The sequence below is a fragment of the Eschrichtius robustus genome, chromosome 1 (genome assembly GCF_028021215.1).
Source record: "Eschrichtius robustus isolate mEscRob2 chromosome 1, mEscRob2.pri, whole genome shotgun sequence".
Lineage (NCBI taxonomy): Eukaryota > Metazoa > Chordata > Mammalia > Artiodactyla > Eschrichtiidae > Eschrichtius > Eschrichtius robustus.
The window spans coordinates 63,791,769-63,811,911 of NC_090824.1; the positions used below are offsets into that span (position 1 = coordinate 63,791,769).

Here is a 20,143-nt window from a genome sequence, read left to right on the forward strand (position 1 = left end):
GTTTGGGAGCAAAGATATTTAATCATTTACCCTGACCAAAGCAGAACTACTGATGTTCTTAGCTATTAACGTTTATGACTTGGAATTGGCATAAAACTGGAAGAAGACTGCCATTTAATTGTGTTAAAATTTGGATTACTTCCTCTTAGATGATTACAAAGAGATCTTTCTAAAAATGCATTCATGGTGGATGGTATATGGTGGTCTGCAGATGATGGTAATCTGACCCTTGCCACAAGTCTGGAGAAACTATGAAGGAAACATCTGTTTTCACTAATTCGTTGAATCACAAATTGGTTTATGTGAATTTGTTTGAAGATCATCCTTTAAGTACATTATTTTGAATATTTTTCTTTTGTATTTGTCTGAAGATCACTATGCTCACCTATTTGCTCATGTTTTTGATTTCTTGAATATAACTTTCTCTAATCAGTCTCAAAGAGTTTTACTACACCTCCGCACCTTTTTCACTTCCCAGCATAATGCAAAGTAACTGCCTCTAACTCTGGTTAGTACAGGTTGCCAGTGACCTTTTAATTGCTAAATAGTGTTTTGTGTGTCTTACCTGATATTATAGCCTAACACTTCCTCCTTTGTCCTTCTAGCAGCAACGGTCACCCTCCATTTTATCTAGTGTAACATCTGCAGTTATTGCATGGTAATACAATGTATTTGTTGCATCACATTTTCTCTTTTCCTAGACTCTGAATTCTTTGAGACAGGGACTATGACAAAGATGGTTACTTGGTGATTATACAGTTCAAACTCCTTCATTTTGTTTTTGTTTTTTTTAACTATATGCTCTTTAACTAATTGCTAGCTCTTGTTTGACCTGCTTTCCATAAATAAAGAAGACTTATTAAAAATAGCACATTAACTGTAGGTGAATGCATAAAGTGCAAAAGAATGAAACTGGGCCACTGTCTTACACCATACACAAAAATTAACTCCAAATGGATTAAAGACTTGAACATAAGACCTGAAACCATAAAACTCCTAGAAGAAAACATAGGTGGTAAGCTCCTTGACATACGTCTTGGCAATGATTTTTTTTTTTTAATTTGACACCAAAAGCAATAAAAGCAAAAATAAACTAGTGGGTGGGACTACGTCAAACTAAAAAGTTTCTTCACAGCAAAGGAAACCATTAACAAAATGAAAAGGCAGCCTACGAAATGGAAGAAAATATTTGTAAATCTTATATCTGACAAGGGACTAATATTCAAAATACATAAAGAGCTCATATAACTCAATAGCAAAAAAAACAAAACAACTTGATTTAAAAATGGACAGAAGATCTGAACAGATATTTTTCCAGAGAAGATATTCAGAGAGCCAACAGGTGCTCTACATCATTAATCATCAAGGAAAGGCAAATCAAAGCCATAATGAGATATCACTTCACACATGTTAGAATGGCTGTTATCAAAAAGACTAGAAATAACAAGTATTGGGGAGGATGTGGAGAAAAACAAACCCTCATGCGCTATTGATAAGAATATAAATTGGTGCAGCCATTATGGGAAATAGTATGGGGGTTCCTCAGAAAATTACAAACAGAACTGCCATAGTGATCCAGCAATTCTATTTCTGGGTATTTATCCAAAGAAAATGAAAACACTAATTCGAAAAGATATATGCACCCCCATGTTCATTGCAGCATTATTTATAATAGCCAAGATGTGGAAACAACCTAAGTGTCCATTGATGGATAAATGGGTGAAGAAGATGTGGTACATATACACAATGGAATATTATTCAGTCTTAAAAAAGAATGAAATCTTGCCATTTACAGCAATACCTATGGACCTCAAGGGCATTATGCTAAGTGAAATGTTGGACAGAGAAAAGCAAATACCATATGATCTCACTTATATATGGAACCTAGGGGAAAAAATATAAGAAAAACGAAGCTCGTCGATAAAGAGAACAGAATAAAGTGCATAGTTTAATCTTTTAAAGGAAATAAAAATTTATTCTGTAATTTAGTTAGCAGACAACAATTTTGTTTAAAAAATTTTTTTTTCTTTTTTTGTCTGTGGATTGTTCAAATAAGGAGCAGTCAAGTCTGAATACCAGAAATTCTAGATTTGTGGGCTAGGAAAATGGTTTGTATTACCTAGTGACTTTAATCTCCTTAATAAAATGACTTCTTTTTTTAGGCATTTAGACTCTTGGAATTGGAATGTATTTCCCATCTGTGAGTGAATCACACTTTTCATATACAGTGTAGGAGTCTCTTCCACAACATCACTGACAGACCACAGCTTATGTTTCAACCTGGCTGTCCAGTGAAAAGTGTTTGACTAATTTATAAAGCATCCTGTTTTCGTTGTTCATCAGCTCCTCACTTGTTAATTCAGTCCTTTCAACTGTCCTCTTTTTAAAGATGAGGAGGTTGGGATTGAGGAAGGAAGAGTAAGTCCAAGATCAGTTCAAAAACTACCTATCTAGCAATTGGTGACACTAGAGTTCTCACTCACATACCTAAGACTCTAGAGTTTGTGTTCATATTTACCATCATGTAGTGCTTATTATAGAGTATTCTTCCTAATATTTGTTAAAGTTTGCATAAGTATGCACCAAAAACATAGGGGCATTGCTTGGAATTCAAGCTGGCTGCCTAGATCTTTGTGTAGGTACCATTATCTACAGTCTGCTCAGACATTTGACTTTTTTTACTACACTCCCAAGTGATTAAATTCTAGATACTATATGTAAAAACCAGAATGCCATTAATTTATAGTAGGGAAAAATGCCCTTCACATAGACCAGTCCCCAAACTGATAATCAGCTATGTATGAAATCTAGTTATTATCAGAAGGCCCTTTCGTGAGAATAGGGTTTTCAAGGAGAGTAGGATAATCTTAATAGCTAGCGTCTTCAAATTAGATGTTCAGCTCCTCTTTAGGAATAAGTCTGCCACATGGCCCAGGTATTTGGGTCTATGAGTCCTTTTTCTGTGGATGGTATAAAAGAGATTCCTAAATACTTTTTTTTTTTTTTGCGTTTTAACCTTTTATCTGCTTAGCAGGCTACCATGTTTCTTTTCTGCAGACAGAATATATCTATCAGTTATCTATAACACGCCACTCTAAAACTTAGTGGCTCAGACAGCCATGCATTTTGTTTGCCCACTATTCTTTGGGTTGCCATTGTGGTTTCTGCTCGTCTCTCTGTGCTCTTTCATTTAGGTGAAGTCAGATGAAGTCAGGCTTGGCTGAGGCTAGATGGAGTAAGAGGTGGCCTCAGTCATATGTCAGGGACCTCAGCTGGGATGGCTTTTCTTTGTGTGTGTGTGTTTTCCAGCTTCATTCAGGTATAATTGACAAATAGAATTGTAAGATATTTAAAGTGTACTATGTGATAATTTAATATACTGGGATGGCAGTTCTCACCATGTGGTCTTTCATCCTCAGAAAGCTAACTTGGGCTTCTTCTTCCTGAGACCTTGGTCTCAGGGTTCCAGGAGGGTGAGAGTAGACATCTGTCAATGTCATTTCTGTATTTTGTTGGTCAAAGCCAGTCTCAGGTCCAGCCCAGATTCAAGGGGTGGTGAAATAGACTCTACCTCTTGTGAGAAGAGTATGAAAGTCATTTCTTAGGAGCCTGCACACCTTCAACCCTCTTTGCAAATAGTCTACCACTATGCAACTGATAAGATTTTATACTTGCGTCATCCAGATTGGATTTTGGATGTTCACTGATAATCCGTCTACAGTTAATTCCTTTTCCTACCCTCCTTCCCAATGCCAAACTTTCTCTTCAAAGATTCTCAGGTCTTATATGTGTTCTTCTGACATTGTTGCTCTACCATACAGGTTATTCTTCTGTGTATTCTTCTAGGATCTCTCTGCGAATAGGGTACCTAAACAGTAAGAATTGATATGTTTATTGAGTGCCCATATAGTATGTTGGGCATACTGTATTATTTAATTTTCATATTAACTGTTTATGGAACACATTGTCCCCGTTTTACAGAAGGGGAACCAGGTTCAGTGAAGTTTGTATAAATTACCCAAGTCATATTGTACAAGTGACAAAGCTGAGATTCAGATTCTTTCCTTTCTTCTTCCCATTCACATGTGTACTTTCTCTTTTTAGATACACATAAAAGTAAATGTGGACTGCCAATGAGAATATATTTGCTTATTCTTGACACTGTACTTTGGAAAGTCTTTGGAGATGCTGAGATAATTTGTCCCCCTCTAGTGAGAAGTGAATGTATGTCTATAACACAGCGGCATAAATCACATATGTGCTGAGGAGCCAGTGTAATGGAAACATAGAAAATGGAACTGATAACTGCTGGGGAATTGAGGAAGCCCTCAGATAGGAGATAACGTCTGAGTTGGGTCCTGAAAGATGGAGCTATGTTTCACCTTTGTTGATTTCTACTTAAGGCTTCAGTGTCTAGATTTTAAAAATCTGTATTGCTATTCCTCACCTTAATGTCACCTGCAGATTTTAAGAGCCTGCCTTGTATGTCACTATCTAAGTTTGTCTGAGGCAGCACTAAGTAAAGTGCAAAGTAATAGTAAAATGTTTTTTTAAACTAAGCTTTATAATTGAACTTTCCCCCTCACCATTTATGAATAAATGTAATAAATGTAATTTTCATCTAGCAGTTATTTCTCCCTGTAAGGCATGTGTAGTCTGCCATGCCCATGATCACCTAATCTCCTGCTCTTGTAACCCCTTCAGTGAAGGAAATTGTTAGAACAACCCATGCTGTCTTTTAGCAATTACTACTTTTCTAAGCTTATAAACCATACTTCCCTTCTCTTGCATACCATATGCTGTTTTAGTCAGGAATTGTGTTAGTTTTTAACCTATGGCTGCATTTCTCAGTTACTAATTATTTTGTAGACAGAGGAGTTTGCTTATGTCCCTTAGATCTCTTCTGCAGTATTGGGCTGTATCTTTCTTACCTTGTTTTACCTCTAGTTAATACATTTTGGGCCATTAAGTAAATAGAGTATGCTTTGCATTTATCTTTTCTGAATTGTATTTGGTTTCTGGTTTTTATGTCACTTCATTCTTAATCTTTTTCTCTTAGGTTTTTAGTTTTCCAAATACCCAGCAAGTTAACAGTATGTTGCCCTTTGTTCCTTAATTTGTTGACTTTATTTTAGAAGTGTGTTCTTACCAGTACTTGACCTGGTAACTCAGAAGCAATTTTTCCTTAAGAAATAATGGCAAAGGGCAGAGGTCATCAAACTTGTTCTTAAAGGGCCAGATTGTCAATATTTTAGGCTTTTCAGGCCATTAGATGTGTGCTGCACCGACCCAACTCTACAGATGTAGTGAGGAGGCAGTCATAGGCAATACCTAAAGATGTGGGTGTGGCTGTGTTCCAATAAAACTCGAAAAACAGGTGGAAGTCTGGATTTGACCTCCGGGCCAGTAGTACGCCCATCTCTAGTAAAGAGGATTGTTGAAGGAATGTAGCAATAAATTGGAGACATAATAACCTGTATTAGTCTAAACTGATGTAAAATAGTACTTTGTGTTTTATTAGGTTTTACTCACAATAATAAAAGTGTGCTTCTTGTAAAGTTTTCGTTATTTATATTCTTATAATATTGAAATTGAAGAGGCACTGTAACCTATCCCCTAGAGTTCAGCATTATTAACAAAATCCTACACATTTGAATGTGTATGATGAATGGGTGAAGAGCAGAATATAGAAGTGGAAGTAAGTGAAGGTATATAATGTTAGAGATGGTGCCATGATGAATAGGGAGTGATGAATAGGGAGAAGTAGCCTTGGGCTTTAAAATGGCCACTGTGAAAGAAAATTCCAATAAAAATTAATTTTAAAAAATGGCCGCTGTGGTAGTGTGTCCTGCCTCCCTCCTCCTGAGGGTGGATCTTTGTGCACAGCAGGGCTATAATGTAAGACCTTTGTAGGGTAGATAGACACAAAGGAAGCATACAGAACAAACACTTTGCAGGAGGCTATGGGAACCTGGGTGAAGAAGGGTAGCTGTACTGTCGCTGGTTACTGTCTATCCACATGTTTAGTGGAGGTTTGTGGCACTTGTACCATTCTTCTCCTTGGTATTTTGAACAATGGTAACAAATCTAAATAGTGTTTATTGCAGCTCAGTCTAAAGTCTGTCCGCCTGCCATGGCACCAAATACCCCAGGCTATCAAATACCCACCTGCTATGGCTAGAGCTGTGCTGTCCAATGCAGGAGCCATTGGTCATTAAGAACTTGAAATGTGACTAGTCAGAATTAAGATGTGCAGTAAATGTAAAATACATACTGGATTTTGAAGACTTGGTACCAAAAAAAAAAAAAAAGTAAACTATTTCAATATTGATTACATATTGAACTATTTTGGAATATATTGGGTTAAATAAAATATATTAATTTCATTAGTATTTCTTTAAAAATTTTTAAATGTACTTTTCTTGATATTTTGTGCCTGCCTCTCCTCCTTCCCTTCCTCTGAATTCCCGAAGGATATCTGCCTCTGTTTTGTAAAGATAATCACTTTTTACTTTGTATTTTAATGATATACACCCATTATCTCCATTACTAAAGGGTACATACTTCAAAAGGATTTCCCTTGTACTGAATTAGTCATGTAAGTTGGCATATGTATATTATCTCTTTAAATCTCATTTATGTTAAGGTGTGATTAGTTTCTCTTTACTTCCATAGATTTCAGTTTTTGTTGTTCTCGTAGAATCTACAGACAAATTTGCAAATGAAACTATCTTAATGGAATTACTCCAAATCTTCTTTGGAGATCAGACTACTACAGGGGTAACCTGTACAGATATACTAACAAGGAAATAAACATGTAACAGTTTTAATAATTTTTAGAACGATGAGAAGGAAAGGGGTATTTCAGGAAGGAGAAAAAGTTAGAGAATAGTGAATTATGTTGGTTACATATAACTGTTGAAAAGTAGACTGAAATATAGAGGCAGGCAAAATATTTACCCATATCTTAACCACTTAGAGGCAACTACTGTTAATCTTTTTGCATATGTCTAACCTTTTCTGTTTAAAAAATATTTTTATTATAAAAACAATATGAATACATGCTCATTATAAAAATTCAAACAATATGGAAATATTTAGAATAACAAATTTTCCTCTTTCTTCCTTCCCAGTCCCTCCCTTTCTCCATAGGGAACATCTGTTTATGGTATTTGTATAAATACGAACATTTGCACATTTTTGCTATTATTATAATTAATGCATATGGAATTATGTCATTCAGTGATTTTTTTTCTCTTTAATATACCTTAGAAATCTTTCCATATAGTAGGTCTCTCGCATTTTAAAAATAACTGAATAGAGTTTTTGAAAAGAAATTAGGGCTTATAGTAAGAAATCCCAACAGTGCAGAAAAGCACTGGGTAGAATGGTCCCTAAGTCCCATCCCCATTCTGTAGCTGTTACCTTGATTTTTGTATAACATTCCAGGAATATTTTATGCTTCCTTAAGTTATCTTTCTCTACTTTCCTTCCTTCCTTCCTTCTTTCCTTCCTTCTACCCTTTCTTTTTCTTCCTTTCTCTTTTTTAATTTTAACACAGGTGGGACCGTATTATATATATTGTTTGGATAAGCTTTTACTCTGAAAAAATATAGGAGGGAAGCAGACTGGAAAGTTGTTTTCCCTGTTTACATTATTTAAGAACTCTCCTTCTGTTTCATGACTGTGATTTTTCATTATATGAAGTACTATAATTTATTTAACTTTTCTCTTATTGTTTGATGCTTAGATGTCCCAGTTTTTCACTATTATGTTAAAGCCTTTCAAAATTCATAGTTAAGTGCTTGAATTGACAATGTTTTGACTGCTTTGGAACAAAAAGCTTAAAAATTAGAAGGAAAAAAGAAAGGTTGAGTTTATTTTCTTTCACTTCAGTTTCAAAACTGATAGAAATCAAAGTCCAATTTTGGCTGAATGTACCTGTAAATTGCAAAATATAAATGTCTAGTTTAAATATACTTTTTCTTATGTTTGTAATATTAATGTGTAAGTTGACCAGTTACTAAACTTTTGTTTGAGTTCTATGATTCTGTGTAAAATTTTGCAATAAAGGAACAATCCTTTATCAGCTTTTAATGTAAAATTTGTGAAATGATAGGTAATGGATTTTTGTTTTTGTTTTTTCATCAGTGACTTTTTTGAACGAACCATTCTGTGCAACAGTCTGGTGTGGAGTTGTGCTGTGACGGGTAGACCTGGACTGACCTATCAGGAAGCACTTGAGTCAGAAAAAAAAGCAAGACAGAATCTTCAGAGTTTTCCAGAACCACTAATTATTCCAGTTTTATACTTGACCAACCTTACCCATCGTTCACGCTTACATGAAATTTGTGATGATATTTTTGCATATGTCAAGGATCGATATTTTGTTGAAGAAACTGTGGAAGTCATTAGGAACAATGGTGCAAGGTAAAGTACTTTTAATTTTTTCTTTTGTTATACATACATTCACATTGATCAAATTCAAAGTACACACAGGGATGAACTGAGGAAAAGCTTACCTTTTACTATTTTCCACCTACCATGTTACCCTTTCCCAAGATAGCCCTTGTGTTAACAGTTTCTTATGTATTTTTCCAAAGCTAATTTTTATAGAGACCACCAAAAACATGTACATATGTGCGCGTGCACACGCACACACACACAATCTCCTGCTCCTTTCAACGCAAAAGGTAACATACTGTAGTGTATACCTTTTTTCACTCAACATATCTTGAAGATTAGTCCATTACTTTATAAACCACCTTCCTTCTCTTTTTTATTTACTGTATGTTCTATTATATCGAAGTTTCACCTCTATTTAAGAGTAAAAAATCTTAAAGATATCTACTGTGTTCTCATTACGTTACCTATTAGTTTAAATATGCCTGTATTTCTTGCTGGGTTTTAGTAGTTCTTTGATAAGATGAAAACTGAATTTTATATACTCTACTAAGTTCTCTTCTCTTTTACCCAGGTCTTCAAGAAAAAAGTGGGGTTTTCATATTGCAAAGTTAAATTGAGTTTACCTATGGCACTAAATTAAAAAGTATCATTGCTTTCCTGAAATCTTAAGCATTTATGATTGGCTAGTCACTGATATTTATTACAGTAATCCTTATTTGCATTAAAACTTTTTATAGCCTCCTGACTTTTGAGGCAGTGACTATTTTGGGATACTTTTTCCCCTTTGTTAGCCTGAATGAAAATTTTTTTCTTTTTGAATTTTATCTTTTAAATATTTATTTATTTATTTATTTATTTATGTGGCTGCATTGGGTCTTAGTTGCAGCATGTGGGATCTTTCGTTGTGGCGCATGGGCTCTTCTTTGCGGTGCGCGGGCTCAGTAGTTGTGGCACACAGGCTTAGTTGCCCCGCAGCATGTGGGATCTTAGTTTCCAGACCAGGTATCGAACCCACGTCCCCTGCATTGGAAGGCTGATTCTTAACCACTGGACCACCAGGGAAGTCCCTCTTTTTGAATTTTAAACTTTAGCAGTCAAAACTTACTATATATGTTCTTTTTTTTAAATTTATTTTTGGCTGTGTTGGGTCTTCGTTTCTGTGCAAGGGCTTTCTCTAGTTGCGGCAAGTGGGGGCCACTCTTCACTGCGGTGTGCGGGGCTCTCACTATCGCGGCCTCTCTTGTTGCGGAGCACAGGCTCCAGATGCGCAGGCTCAGTAGTTGTGGCTCACGGGCCTAGTTGCTCCGTGGCATGTGGGATCCTCCCAGACCAGGGCTCGAACCCGTGTCCCCTGCATTGGCAGGCAGATTCTCAACCACTGCGCCACCAGGGAAGCCCCACTATATATGTTCTTAATTATATGTCAATAATTATGTTCTTTATTATCTTATTTTGGAGAATCATCATGAGTTTTTATGTAATTTCAGAATAATGTCTTTAATATAATCCATTTTAGTTATTAAATGCTACTCTGCATGAATCTTAAAAAGCCAGGAGGTGTTTATATTAAGATCTGAATTCGCTTGGATTTGATTTTGGTGAAGAGTTGAAGAAGTTCTTTTTTTAATTGTAAAAGCAACAAATGGTAAAAATTGAAGGATTTTTCATTTGTCTCATGACTTTTGGGAAAAAAAATCTTTATTTTCAAGAGGAAAGATTGATATGTCACCAGTAATCCCACTGAGAACATACCAATCTGTATCACCAAAAGGAATAATAGGGCCTGTTTGGGGACCAGGACAATTTTTTTTCTCCTTATAGTCATTGTTTTATTTGACTTATGCCAAAAGTGTTTTCTAACTTAAAAATCATTGGGATACGTTAACCTTTAACATTAGGTTAAATATTGCTTACATCTAGAAATATAGTTGTTCAGTGTTTTTTGTATAGCTTTTTTCGGTTGTACCTTAAAAATGGGCTTCAGATAGTTGTAGCTTTAATGACAGTAGTAAACTAGGGTACATTGTAGAAATGGGAAATCTGAGAGTCACAATTTTATTGATTATTCATTAGAAACATACTTCTTGGGACTTCCTTGGTGGCATAGAGGTTAAGAACCCTCCTACCAATGCAGGGGACATGGGTTGGATCCCTGGTCCGGGAAGATCCAACATGCTGCGGAGCAACTAAGCCTGTGCGCCACAACTACTGAGCCTGCACTCTAGAGCTGGTGAGCCACAACTACTGAGCCCTCTTGCCACAACTACTGAAGCCCATGCGCTTAGAGCCTGTGCTCCGCAACAAGGGAAGCCACTGCAGTGGGAAGCCCGCGCACTGCAACAAAGAATAGCCCCCGCTCGCTGCAACTAGAGAAAGCCCGCGTGCAGCAATGAAGACTCAACGCAGCCAAAAATAAAATTAATTGATTAATTTTCAAAAAAGAATCCTATAGTGGATTCAATGGGAACCTCAAAAAGAAAAAAAGAGAACACACTTCTTCTGGCTTATGAAGCTTTTAAATTGTAAAGTATAAGAAATTGGTACTTTTCTGAAAAAATTTTAAGGCTCAATTTTCATGGTACATACTGGCCATTCTTAATCTTTGTGCGGGAAAGGAGAAATCTTGGATGGCTCATTGACTTTTTTGCCTTCAGCAGCTGGGTAGATGGTAAGATGCAGAGGCCTCAAAAAGTAATACTATCAGAGTCTAGCCATCTTTGCTCTCATCTCAGACCCAGATATTTATGATTGCTCTGATTTTGCCTTTCACAGACATGTTGCTTAGGTGATTCATGAGTGTCACTTAGAGGCTAGACACTAGTTACTAGGGATATAACAAGGATTAAGATGTCCTTAAAGAGTTCAGTGAAGGGAGAGACAAACATGTCAACTTGCTGGGTATTAAAATAAACGAATGAATGAGGTAATTCAGGAGCATCCAGGTCCAGAGTGCCATAGAGGCTAGACCTGGGTTCCCTACACTCACACTAACACTGGTTATTTTAGTCTTTTCATCTTTGCCAAATCTGATGATATCTCAGTGTTTATTTGCTTTTCAGGTCCTTTGCTCATTTTTCTTTTGGCTTTTTTGTCATCAGTAGATTTATGAAAGGTCTTTGTTAAATACTAGGCATATTAAACTCTTTGTCACTTTGTTGCAAATATTTTTGTTTCATTTTTTGCTTTTTCTTAAATGTGTGGTAAATGTAAAAAGGGCTTAAAAATATGTATGAAGAATAATGATAGAATTAAGGAATAATGGATAAAACTTCAATAAATACACATTCAACACTTGGTTTTAATAGAATACCTTTATCTTTGATGTTTGTTTATAGTTTGAGAAAAGTTTTTTAGTTTTATGGGAAGCAGAATTGTGTGATAGTGAAGGGTTTAGGCTTTGGAGTCAGACTGACCTTGTTGGACAATGACATCCTTTCAGCTTATTGTGAGACTAAAATGAGTGTGTGTGTGTGTGTGTGGGGTGCACATTTTTGAATTGCTATATAAGTAGAATATAGTGGCATTTTACTAGGGGAATAATGCTCCTGTTGACCCAAGAGGGTTATATGGAAGTTAGTATTTTTCTTCTATTATTGGCTAGGTTTTCTATTATTTTATATTATAATTAAGTTTCAAGCCTGACTTGAGATTTCTGCAACTTTCGATACTAGTTCCTGCATACATCTTTATCCTTCCACCTTTTTAACTTAAATTTCAGTTAAAATAACTTTAATATATAAACTTGACTAGATTTCCTTTGGTTGGAATTGTACCTCTCCCATCTGCGTACTACTTGTGTAACTTTTGGGGAAGTTATTTAACATCACTTATCTCTTCTTTGTGTATGTAGTAGAATTATTGTGAAGATTGACTGAGATGCTGTATGTGATGTTCCATGCACACAGCAAGTATTCAATAAATGACAAGTAAAAAGAGTCCATCTTTTTCCATTTTGATTTTTTTGGTTCTCTGTCATGCTTGTAAACTCTTATTCTATTACACTGATACGAGGACAGGACTTGGCATGATGTTTTTCATTTGGAAAGTGCTCTAGACCCCAAGGAACATGTGTCCCTTCTGGCTTCACATCTGCTTGTGTAACTTTGGGATTCAGTTCAGTTTTGAGGTGATGATGCTAGTGATAAGGTTCTGGCGTCCTCAGGGGGTCAACTAGGGCAAATCCAGCTTCAGTGATGAGAGACGCTCCAGGTTGAGTTTCCTCAGCATCCCTGTTGACTTTCATCTGCAGGCTCCTGTGGCCTTTGTATCTGACTGTGGCTTGAGGCTTATCCTTACAGGGCTTATTTAGAGAATTCAGTGGATTTCTCCCAGTGGCTGAGAAATAGCAGGCACTACTATCTTCATGGGATCCATAGGATCCACAGTATGAGATGTCTGTGCTCCTACTCCCACTTTCCACTCTTTGAAAGTTAGAATGTGACGTTACAAGAATTTGCTTCCACAGGACATACATCTCCCTCTGCTTTTTAAGTTAAATGTGCTTTATTGAGATATGATTGACACACTGTAAAATTCGCCCATTTAAAGTGTACAGTTCAGTGGGTTTTAGTTATGTGATGATTTCCACTAATTCCAGAATATTTTCATAACCCCAGTAAGTCCTGTACCAGTTAGCAGGCCCTCCCCACTGCACTCTCCCCTCAGCCCCTGGCAACCGCTAATCTGTTTTCTGTCTCTGTGGATTTGCCTATTCTGGACATTTCATATATGTGGAATCATAAAGTATGTACCTTTCTGTGTTTGGTTTCTTTCACTTAACTATAATGTTTTCAAGGTTCATCGGAGTTGTAGCATGTATCAGTATTTCATTTCTTTTTATTGAGAAACAAATTCTACTGTATGGATCTATCACATTTTGTTTATCCATTTGTCAGTTAATAGATATTTGAGCTTCCACTTTTGGACAATTATAAATAATGCTGTTACAAACATTCCTGTACAAGTTTTTGTGTGAACATATGTTTACAGTTCTCTTGGGTATATACCTAGAAGTAGAATTGCTAAGTTATTTGGTAACTATGTTTAGCATTTGAGGAATCTCCAAACTTTTCCAAAGCAGTTGCATCATTTTACATTCCTACTAGCAATGTATGAGAGTTCCAGTTTGTCCACATCCTCACCAAGCCATATGTTTGGACAATTTATTATTGTCTGTCTTTTTTATTTTGCCATCCTAGTGGGTGTGAAGTGGTATCTCATTGTAGTTTTGATTTGCATTTCCCTAGTGACTAATAACGTTGAGCATCATTTTATGTACTTACTGATCATTTGTGTATCTTCTTTGGAGAAATGTCTTCTCTGGTCCTTTACTCATCTTTAAATTGGGTTATTTATCTTTTTATTACCGAGTTGTAAGAGTTCTTTGTGATTTGGGGTATAAGTCCCTTAGCAGATATATGATTTGCAGATATTTGCTCCCATTCTGTGAGTTGTCTTTTCACATTCTTTATGGTACCATTTGCAGTACCATCTCCCTTTGCTTTTTTTTTTTTAAAATTTTTTTTTAAATGAAGCTAATATCTCTGGTGATCTTTTATTATTTATTTATTTATTTATTTATTTATTTATGGCTGTGTTGGGTCTTTGTTTCTGCGTGAGGGCCCTCTCCAGCCACGGCAAGCGGTCTCCCTTTGCTTTTAACTTTTGTGCTACTTGTCAATCACATCTACCTTTTGTTTCTATCTGTGTTGGCAGAACTTAGCAGTGGTCCTAAAGACTTCTTCATCCATTAGAATTACTGGATTAGATTTACTGGAAAAAACGTGCTGTGTTACAGAGAAGTGGATGGGCCCGTTCTTAGGCTGAATTATTTCAGTATGGGTACTCTGGATCTTCTCACTTCAGTATTCTTATTGTCTCATTTACCTTTAGATATCCCTTCTTCTTTTCTTTTTGCACCTTACAAGTATAGATTAGGTGCTTCCCTCCCCACCAAGACTTTCTGTTTTGAAATTGGCAATCCGAAGACAGATTCTTCTAGAAGATCCTTTGTCATTGCTATTGCAGATGAAGTAAAGAGAACAGCAGACTACTTGACTGAACCACACCAGTTCAGTTCTTTACATGCCCCATCCTGATTACCACCAGCTTGCCTGCCAATCATGCTGCCATTTGTTTTCTGCTGCTTCCTTGGAGCCTATGGGAAAAGTGAGAGGATGGCTGGTCTTGTGAAGAAAACACTAAACGGGTAGTCAGGTCTGTTAATTCTTAAATAACTACCAGATGCTTTGTATATACATTATATCAGCAGATATGAGACAAGGGCTTACGGTTTCTATTTACAGATGAGGAAACAGAGATCCAAAGAAGCTGTGTTTTTTTTGATAGTTGTTTACCATGTATTTAATGATACCTGCTATTTATTGATACTTGCACTGTTCCAGACACTGGAGATACAACAGTGAACAAAGCAAAGTCGTGGAGCGTCCATTCTAATCTTACAAGTAGTAAATTGTAGGATTAAATTCAGATAGGGCTGACTTACAAAATCATTTCTTTCTCAGTATCACTGTGTCCTTGGTTTTGGATTCTGCCATTTGTGATTAGCTGTATGGTTCTTTGCAAGTAATTTAAACTCTTAAGTGTTAGTCTTTTTTCATGTGTTAAATGGACCCCCGCCTTACAGGGTTGCCTCACAGGGTAAAATGACATAATGAATGTGAATTTTTAAAAGCTGTATTATATAATATTGCCTTTTTAAAAAATATTTATTTATTTGGTTGCGCCGGATCTTAGTTGCTGCAAGCAGGCTCCTTAGTTGCGGCATGCAAACTCCTAGTTGCAGCATGGGTGTGGGATCCAGTTCCCTGACCAGGGATCAAACCCGGGCCCCCTGCACTGGGAGCGCGGAGTCCCATCCACTGCGCCACCAGGGAAGTCCCGATATTGCCTTTTGATGTAGGTGTCTTGTTAGTATTTGAATCTGTTTATTGGTGGTCATGCAGTTTTGTTTTGTTTTTGTTTGTTTGTTGGGATATGCCAGTAGTGATGTGAGGCTGCAGTAGCTGCCTGGGACACTGTAACTTGGAATCAAATTTCTCTGTTGCAACTCTGAGCGGAAACCCCATAGTTAACAATATCAGTGTCTTAGAAATACATAGTTGTTTGTTTTTGAAGACAATCATCCCTCATTTGTATGTGATCTTCTAAAAATGCTACACAAGCAGATTTCAAGACATCCAAGTTTCAAGTAACTTTATCTTTTTTTTTTTTTTTTTTTGACGAGCCTGATAACCATTGTTTAATAAAGGATTGGGAGGATGGTGAGCTAGAACTCAAATAATTGCATGATAAACTCATCTTCTCTCCCCAGCCCTAGAACTGGTGAATTGAATCAGGAAAAAGGAGGTAGAAATCACACAACAAAAAACATTTTGGACTGTTGAGTCATCATTCAGTGTAAAGAAAGGACTAGAGTTTGAAAGAATTTTTAAAAATGAGTCAGAATATAATTGTATATTTGGTAATTTTTTTTAGTTAAAGTAGGCTTTGGGCAACTTGTTTTCAGACATTTTATAAGCACAGTCAAGATGTCCTGGGAGCTGAAAGATTCATAGGAAATGTGAAGCAGCAGGTGAGAAGGTACTTCTAAAAGTATTGGGTTGGCCAAAAAGTTCATTCGGGTTGTCCTGTAAGATGTTACGAACTTTTTGGCCAACCCACCAGATATACTGACAGAAGCAAGAAGTGGGACCTTATAGCAAAGGAGGACATGGAGTAAACATTAACTACAAAGTATACTGGCCTGGCTCAGTATATAATTTGGTAACGTTAGAAAACGTTGCAGAATAAAAATATGCTAGCATTTATTGAACTTTTCCTGTATGCTAGGCAGTGTGCTAGATGCTTTCATTTTAATTCTCATGATATTGATGGGTGACCCAGAATTTTTGAAAAGGTTATTTGTTTGTTGGTATTTACCTGAAAGAGTTGAAAACTTATGTCCACACAAAACCTGCACACGAATGTTTATAGCAGCTTTATTAATAATTGCCAAAAGTTGGAAGCACCAAGATATCCTTTAGTAGATGAATGAATAAATAAACAGCAGTACATCCAGACAATGGAATATTATTCAGTGCTAAAAAGAAATGAGCCTTCAAGCATGAAAAGACATGGACAAACCTTAAATGCATATTACTAAGTGAAAAAAGCCAATCTGAAAAGGATATGTGTGGTATGATTCCTACTATATGGCTTTCTAGAAAAGGCAAAACTATGGAGACAATGAAAAGATCGGTGGTTGCCAGGGGTTGAATGGGGTAGAGGGGAGATGAATAGGTTGAGCACAGAGGATGTTTAAAGCAGTAAAAATACCCGGTGGTACTGGATACTTTTGTCCAAACCCATAGAATGTACAACACCAATAGTGAAACTTAATGTAAACTATGAACTTCAGGTGATAATGATGTGTTAATGTAGGTGCATTGATTGTTAACAAGTGTTACTTCTCTGGTGTGGGATATTGATAGAGGGGTTATGCATGTGGCAGGGGCAGGGAGTATATGGGAGATCTCTGTCTTCCTCTCAATTTTGCTGTGAATCTAAAGCTGCTCTAAAAAACCAAAGTCTTTAAATTAAAAAAAAATTATATGCTCTGCTTATCAAGGCTGAAGTTTATAATTTTTTAAAAATCTGCTTTTTTTTTTCCTATAAAAATTTATATACAAGAGAGAAAAGTAAAAGGTGAAGGCCTGGAGTGCATTTCCCAAATGCTCCTTTCAGAGATAACCACAGTCAAAAAATTAGTGCATAGTTCCCTTTTTTTCTATAGTACACTAAATTAAAAAAAAAAAAAAGTAGCTTTTTCACTTAGTAATGATTTGGATGTCTTCTTACTTTAGAAAACCACATGCACCACTTCTAATTGGTTTTGCATAAACTCGCTAAACTGTGTGTTTCTAAAAAGCTTACTTGGAATATTGCCTTTTTCTGAGGATGGAGAAAGTTAGTCCTTTTGTTAGCCCTGTGTGAATTTGCTCTTTGAAAATAATGAACTGCATTTTCTTCCACATAATCTCTGACCTATGACTTAATAACAGACCTTTTCTCCAATGTAGGTTAAATCAATACAATAGCAGAATTGGATTTGCACCGGAGTTTCACTGATAGCTAGATTTTCCCAAATATTATCCCCATACTATTTAGATTTAACATTTAGAAATGCTATCTAGTCAAGAAGCATAAGAGACTACAGTTCAGTATTGTTTTTAGAACTGCCTTGTAAAATGAAGATTATGAAATTCTTTTTAATCTTACAAACTGATATCAATTTTGGCATCAAATAGAGACCAGCCACCTAGAGCTCTTATCTATTCAGATATCAAGGTGTATTCCCTGTGGCTTTCTATGTTGCATTGGTGGAATGCTTCAAGCACTTTAGTCTAATGAATAAAAGAAAATTAGCATAAAAGCCTAAAATATAGGGAGTAGGGGTACTTATTATATATTAGAATTGGAAATGAGAAAATGGACTTTTTAATCTTTGAGCTCCTTTTTGTATTGCTAACCTAAATTATATTAGTGCATCATAATTAATTAAAATGCATTAATGTTGAGGACAAAGGGAAATACTAAATATATTGAGGAGATAAGATGAACATAAAAGGTGTAAGTGAGGAACAATACAGTTATTTTGATTTAAACATACATGCTTGGATATCAGTGAGTGGATCCAGGTGGGATTAATCCAAGGAGAAGTTTTTGGAAAAGGGTTATTTGACTAGAAATTTGAAGACAGAGAAAAATATAAATTAGTAGAAAGGATTGAGGAGGAAGGCTTCTTATTTAGGTGCAGATATAGTATATAACTTTTAACAACGTATATTAATTAAGTTTATTGTAGTTCTTTCAAATAGAAGGCTTTCTGTTGGTCAGCTTATACTACTGCCCTTTTAAGGTCAAAATTCCTGGTTCTTAGCCAAGGAGAGTCCTAAGGAACATCCTCAAATTGTTGTTTCAGTCTTTAGTTCCTGATGACCCTAGTATGCTGATGATATAATTATTAATAGAAAAAAAAAAAGGCTATTTGGGACAGCTGTTCTTTCTTTGGAATTCCTAGTTAGAGTCTTCTTTAGATATATATTGTTGTATGTATCGGAGACCCAGACTTACAGCCTGACTGACTGCTGGATTGTTGTTGCAAGTTGAACAGTTAAAATTTAGAATCCTTATTTACTTGTATAATAATATAAATTGGAGGCCATCCTGGGAAACCCTTTTTATATCCTAAAAATCCCTATTAAGTAGTCACAAAAATAAATGAAAATGAATTTGTTTTTCTAAAGGTGTTTAATTCAAATAACATATAAAGCTTCTGTTGTAAATATGTCTGTATGGATTCAACTGCTCGATTCTTAACAAAATAGTTCAGTGAAGTTTAGACTGATCATACAAATGTATTCATTTTCTTCAGTGTTCTAAGGACCTTCAAATTTGCATTGGCCATTAGGAGGATCTGCCTAATGCCTCTCAAAAGTTTTTGAATGGTAAATGTTGGAGGAGGGTGGTTGGTTTCTCTGGCAACCTCTTTATTGATCCTCTGTACTAATACCAAGTGCAAAGAGTCAGCTGAGTCTCCACAAGGACTTAAGGTCTTTATTGTGGGAGTCTTACTGTAGTAAGAAAAGTGATAAAAATGGGGGATGGCAAGTAAATTGAGGTTCACCTCTTTTCTATCATAAAAGGAAAACAATGTTTACTTCAATTTGTGTCTCATTGAACTGGTTAGCAGCAGGATGGTGAAGTAGACTAGTAGTAGTCCTGAAGTTCTTAGTTCACTATGGCAGGAGAATATTAGAGACGAATCTCACAAAAGAGAGAAGACTATGTATAGCTACTTCTGTCCTGAAATCCCTGTTAGGAATAAAAGGGAAGTCCACTTCTACGTGGTTATTACACAGGTTCAGGTCTGGGAAGTTAGAGGTCTTCTGAATAAAATCTCTCTGCTACATCATCTTCTACCTCCTTTATGGTCTGTTCCATTCAGCCAATATAAGATCACAGTGGTTCTGAATAACCATTTTTAAAATGGGGTTATCTGGAGCAGAAATAGAGACACAGATGTAGAGAACAAACGTATAGACACCAAGGGGGGAAAGCGGTGGGGGGGGGTGGTGGTGGGATGAATTGGGAGATTGGGATTGACATGTATACACTAAAGTGCATAAAATGGATAACTAATAAGAATCTGCTGTATAAAAAAATAAATAAATAAAATGGGGTTATCTGCCTTTCTTAGACAAATTCAGAGATTGTCCAAAGATAAAAGTTAAAAGAGAACTAAGAGAAATGACATAAGCTAAAATAATTTTCAATGAAAGGAAAAGGAGAGATAAAAGTACAAAAAAAGTCTGCTCATCACTAAAGGCCAGGCAAAATCCTTTGTTTAACTCAAAAACATATGCCAAGAGAATAATTCCAAGTAGAGGTTGGCACACTTTTTAAAAAATAAAGGACCAGATAGGAAATATTATAGACTTCGATGTCCATATGGTCTCTGTCACAGCCAGCCAACTCTGCTGTTATAGTGCAAAAGCAGCCATAGACAATAAATGAATGAGCATGGTTGTATTCTAGTAATTCTTTATTTATAAACACTGAAATTTGAATTCCATGTTATTTTCACATGTCACAAAATATTCTTATTTTTATTTTAAGCCATTTAAAAATGTAAAAGCCATTCTTTGCTCGTAGACCACACAAAACAGGCAGTGAG

General features: G+C 36.0%; 1 protein-coding gene across 1 annotated transcript in view; it reads left to right on the forward strand.

Annotated features, from left to right (window-relative positions):
- Positions 1–20,143, forward strand: part of BAZ1A (bromodomain adjacent to zinc finger domain 1A) — an 89,993-nt gene that overhangs the window by 2,078 nt on the left and 67,772 nt on the right. The window contains exon 2 of the mRNA XM_068546232.1: positions 8,152–8,430. Within this exon, the coding sequence (XP_068402333.1) occupies positions 8,152–8,430 (279 nt within the window). The remainder of the gene's footprint in view (positions 1–8,151; positions 8,431–20,143) is intronic.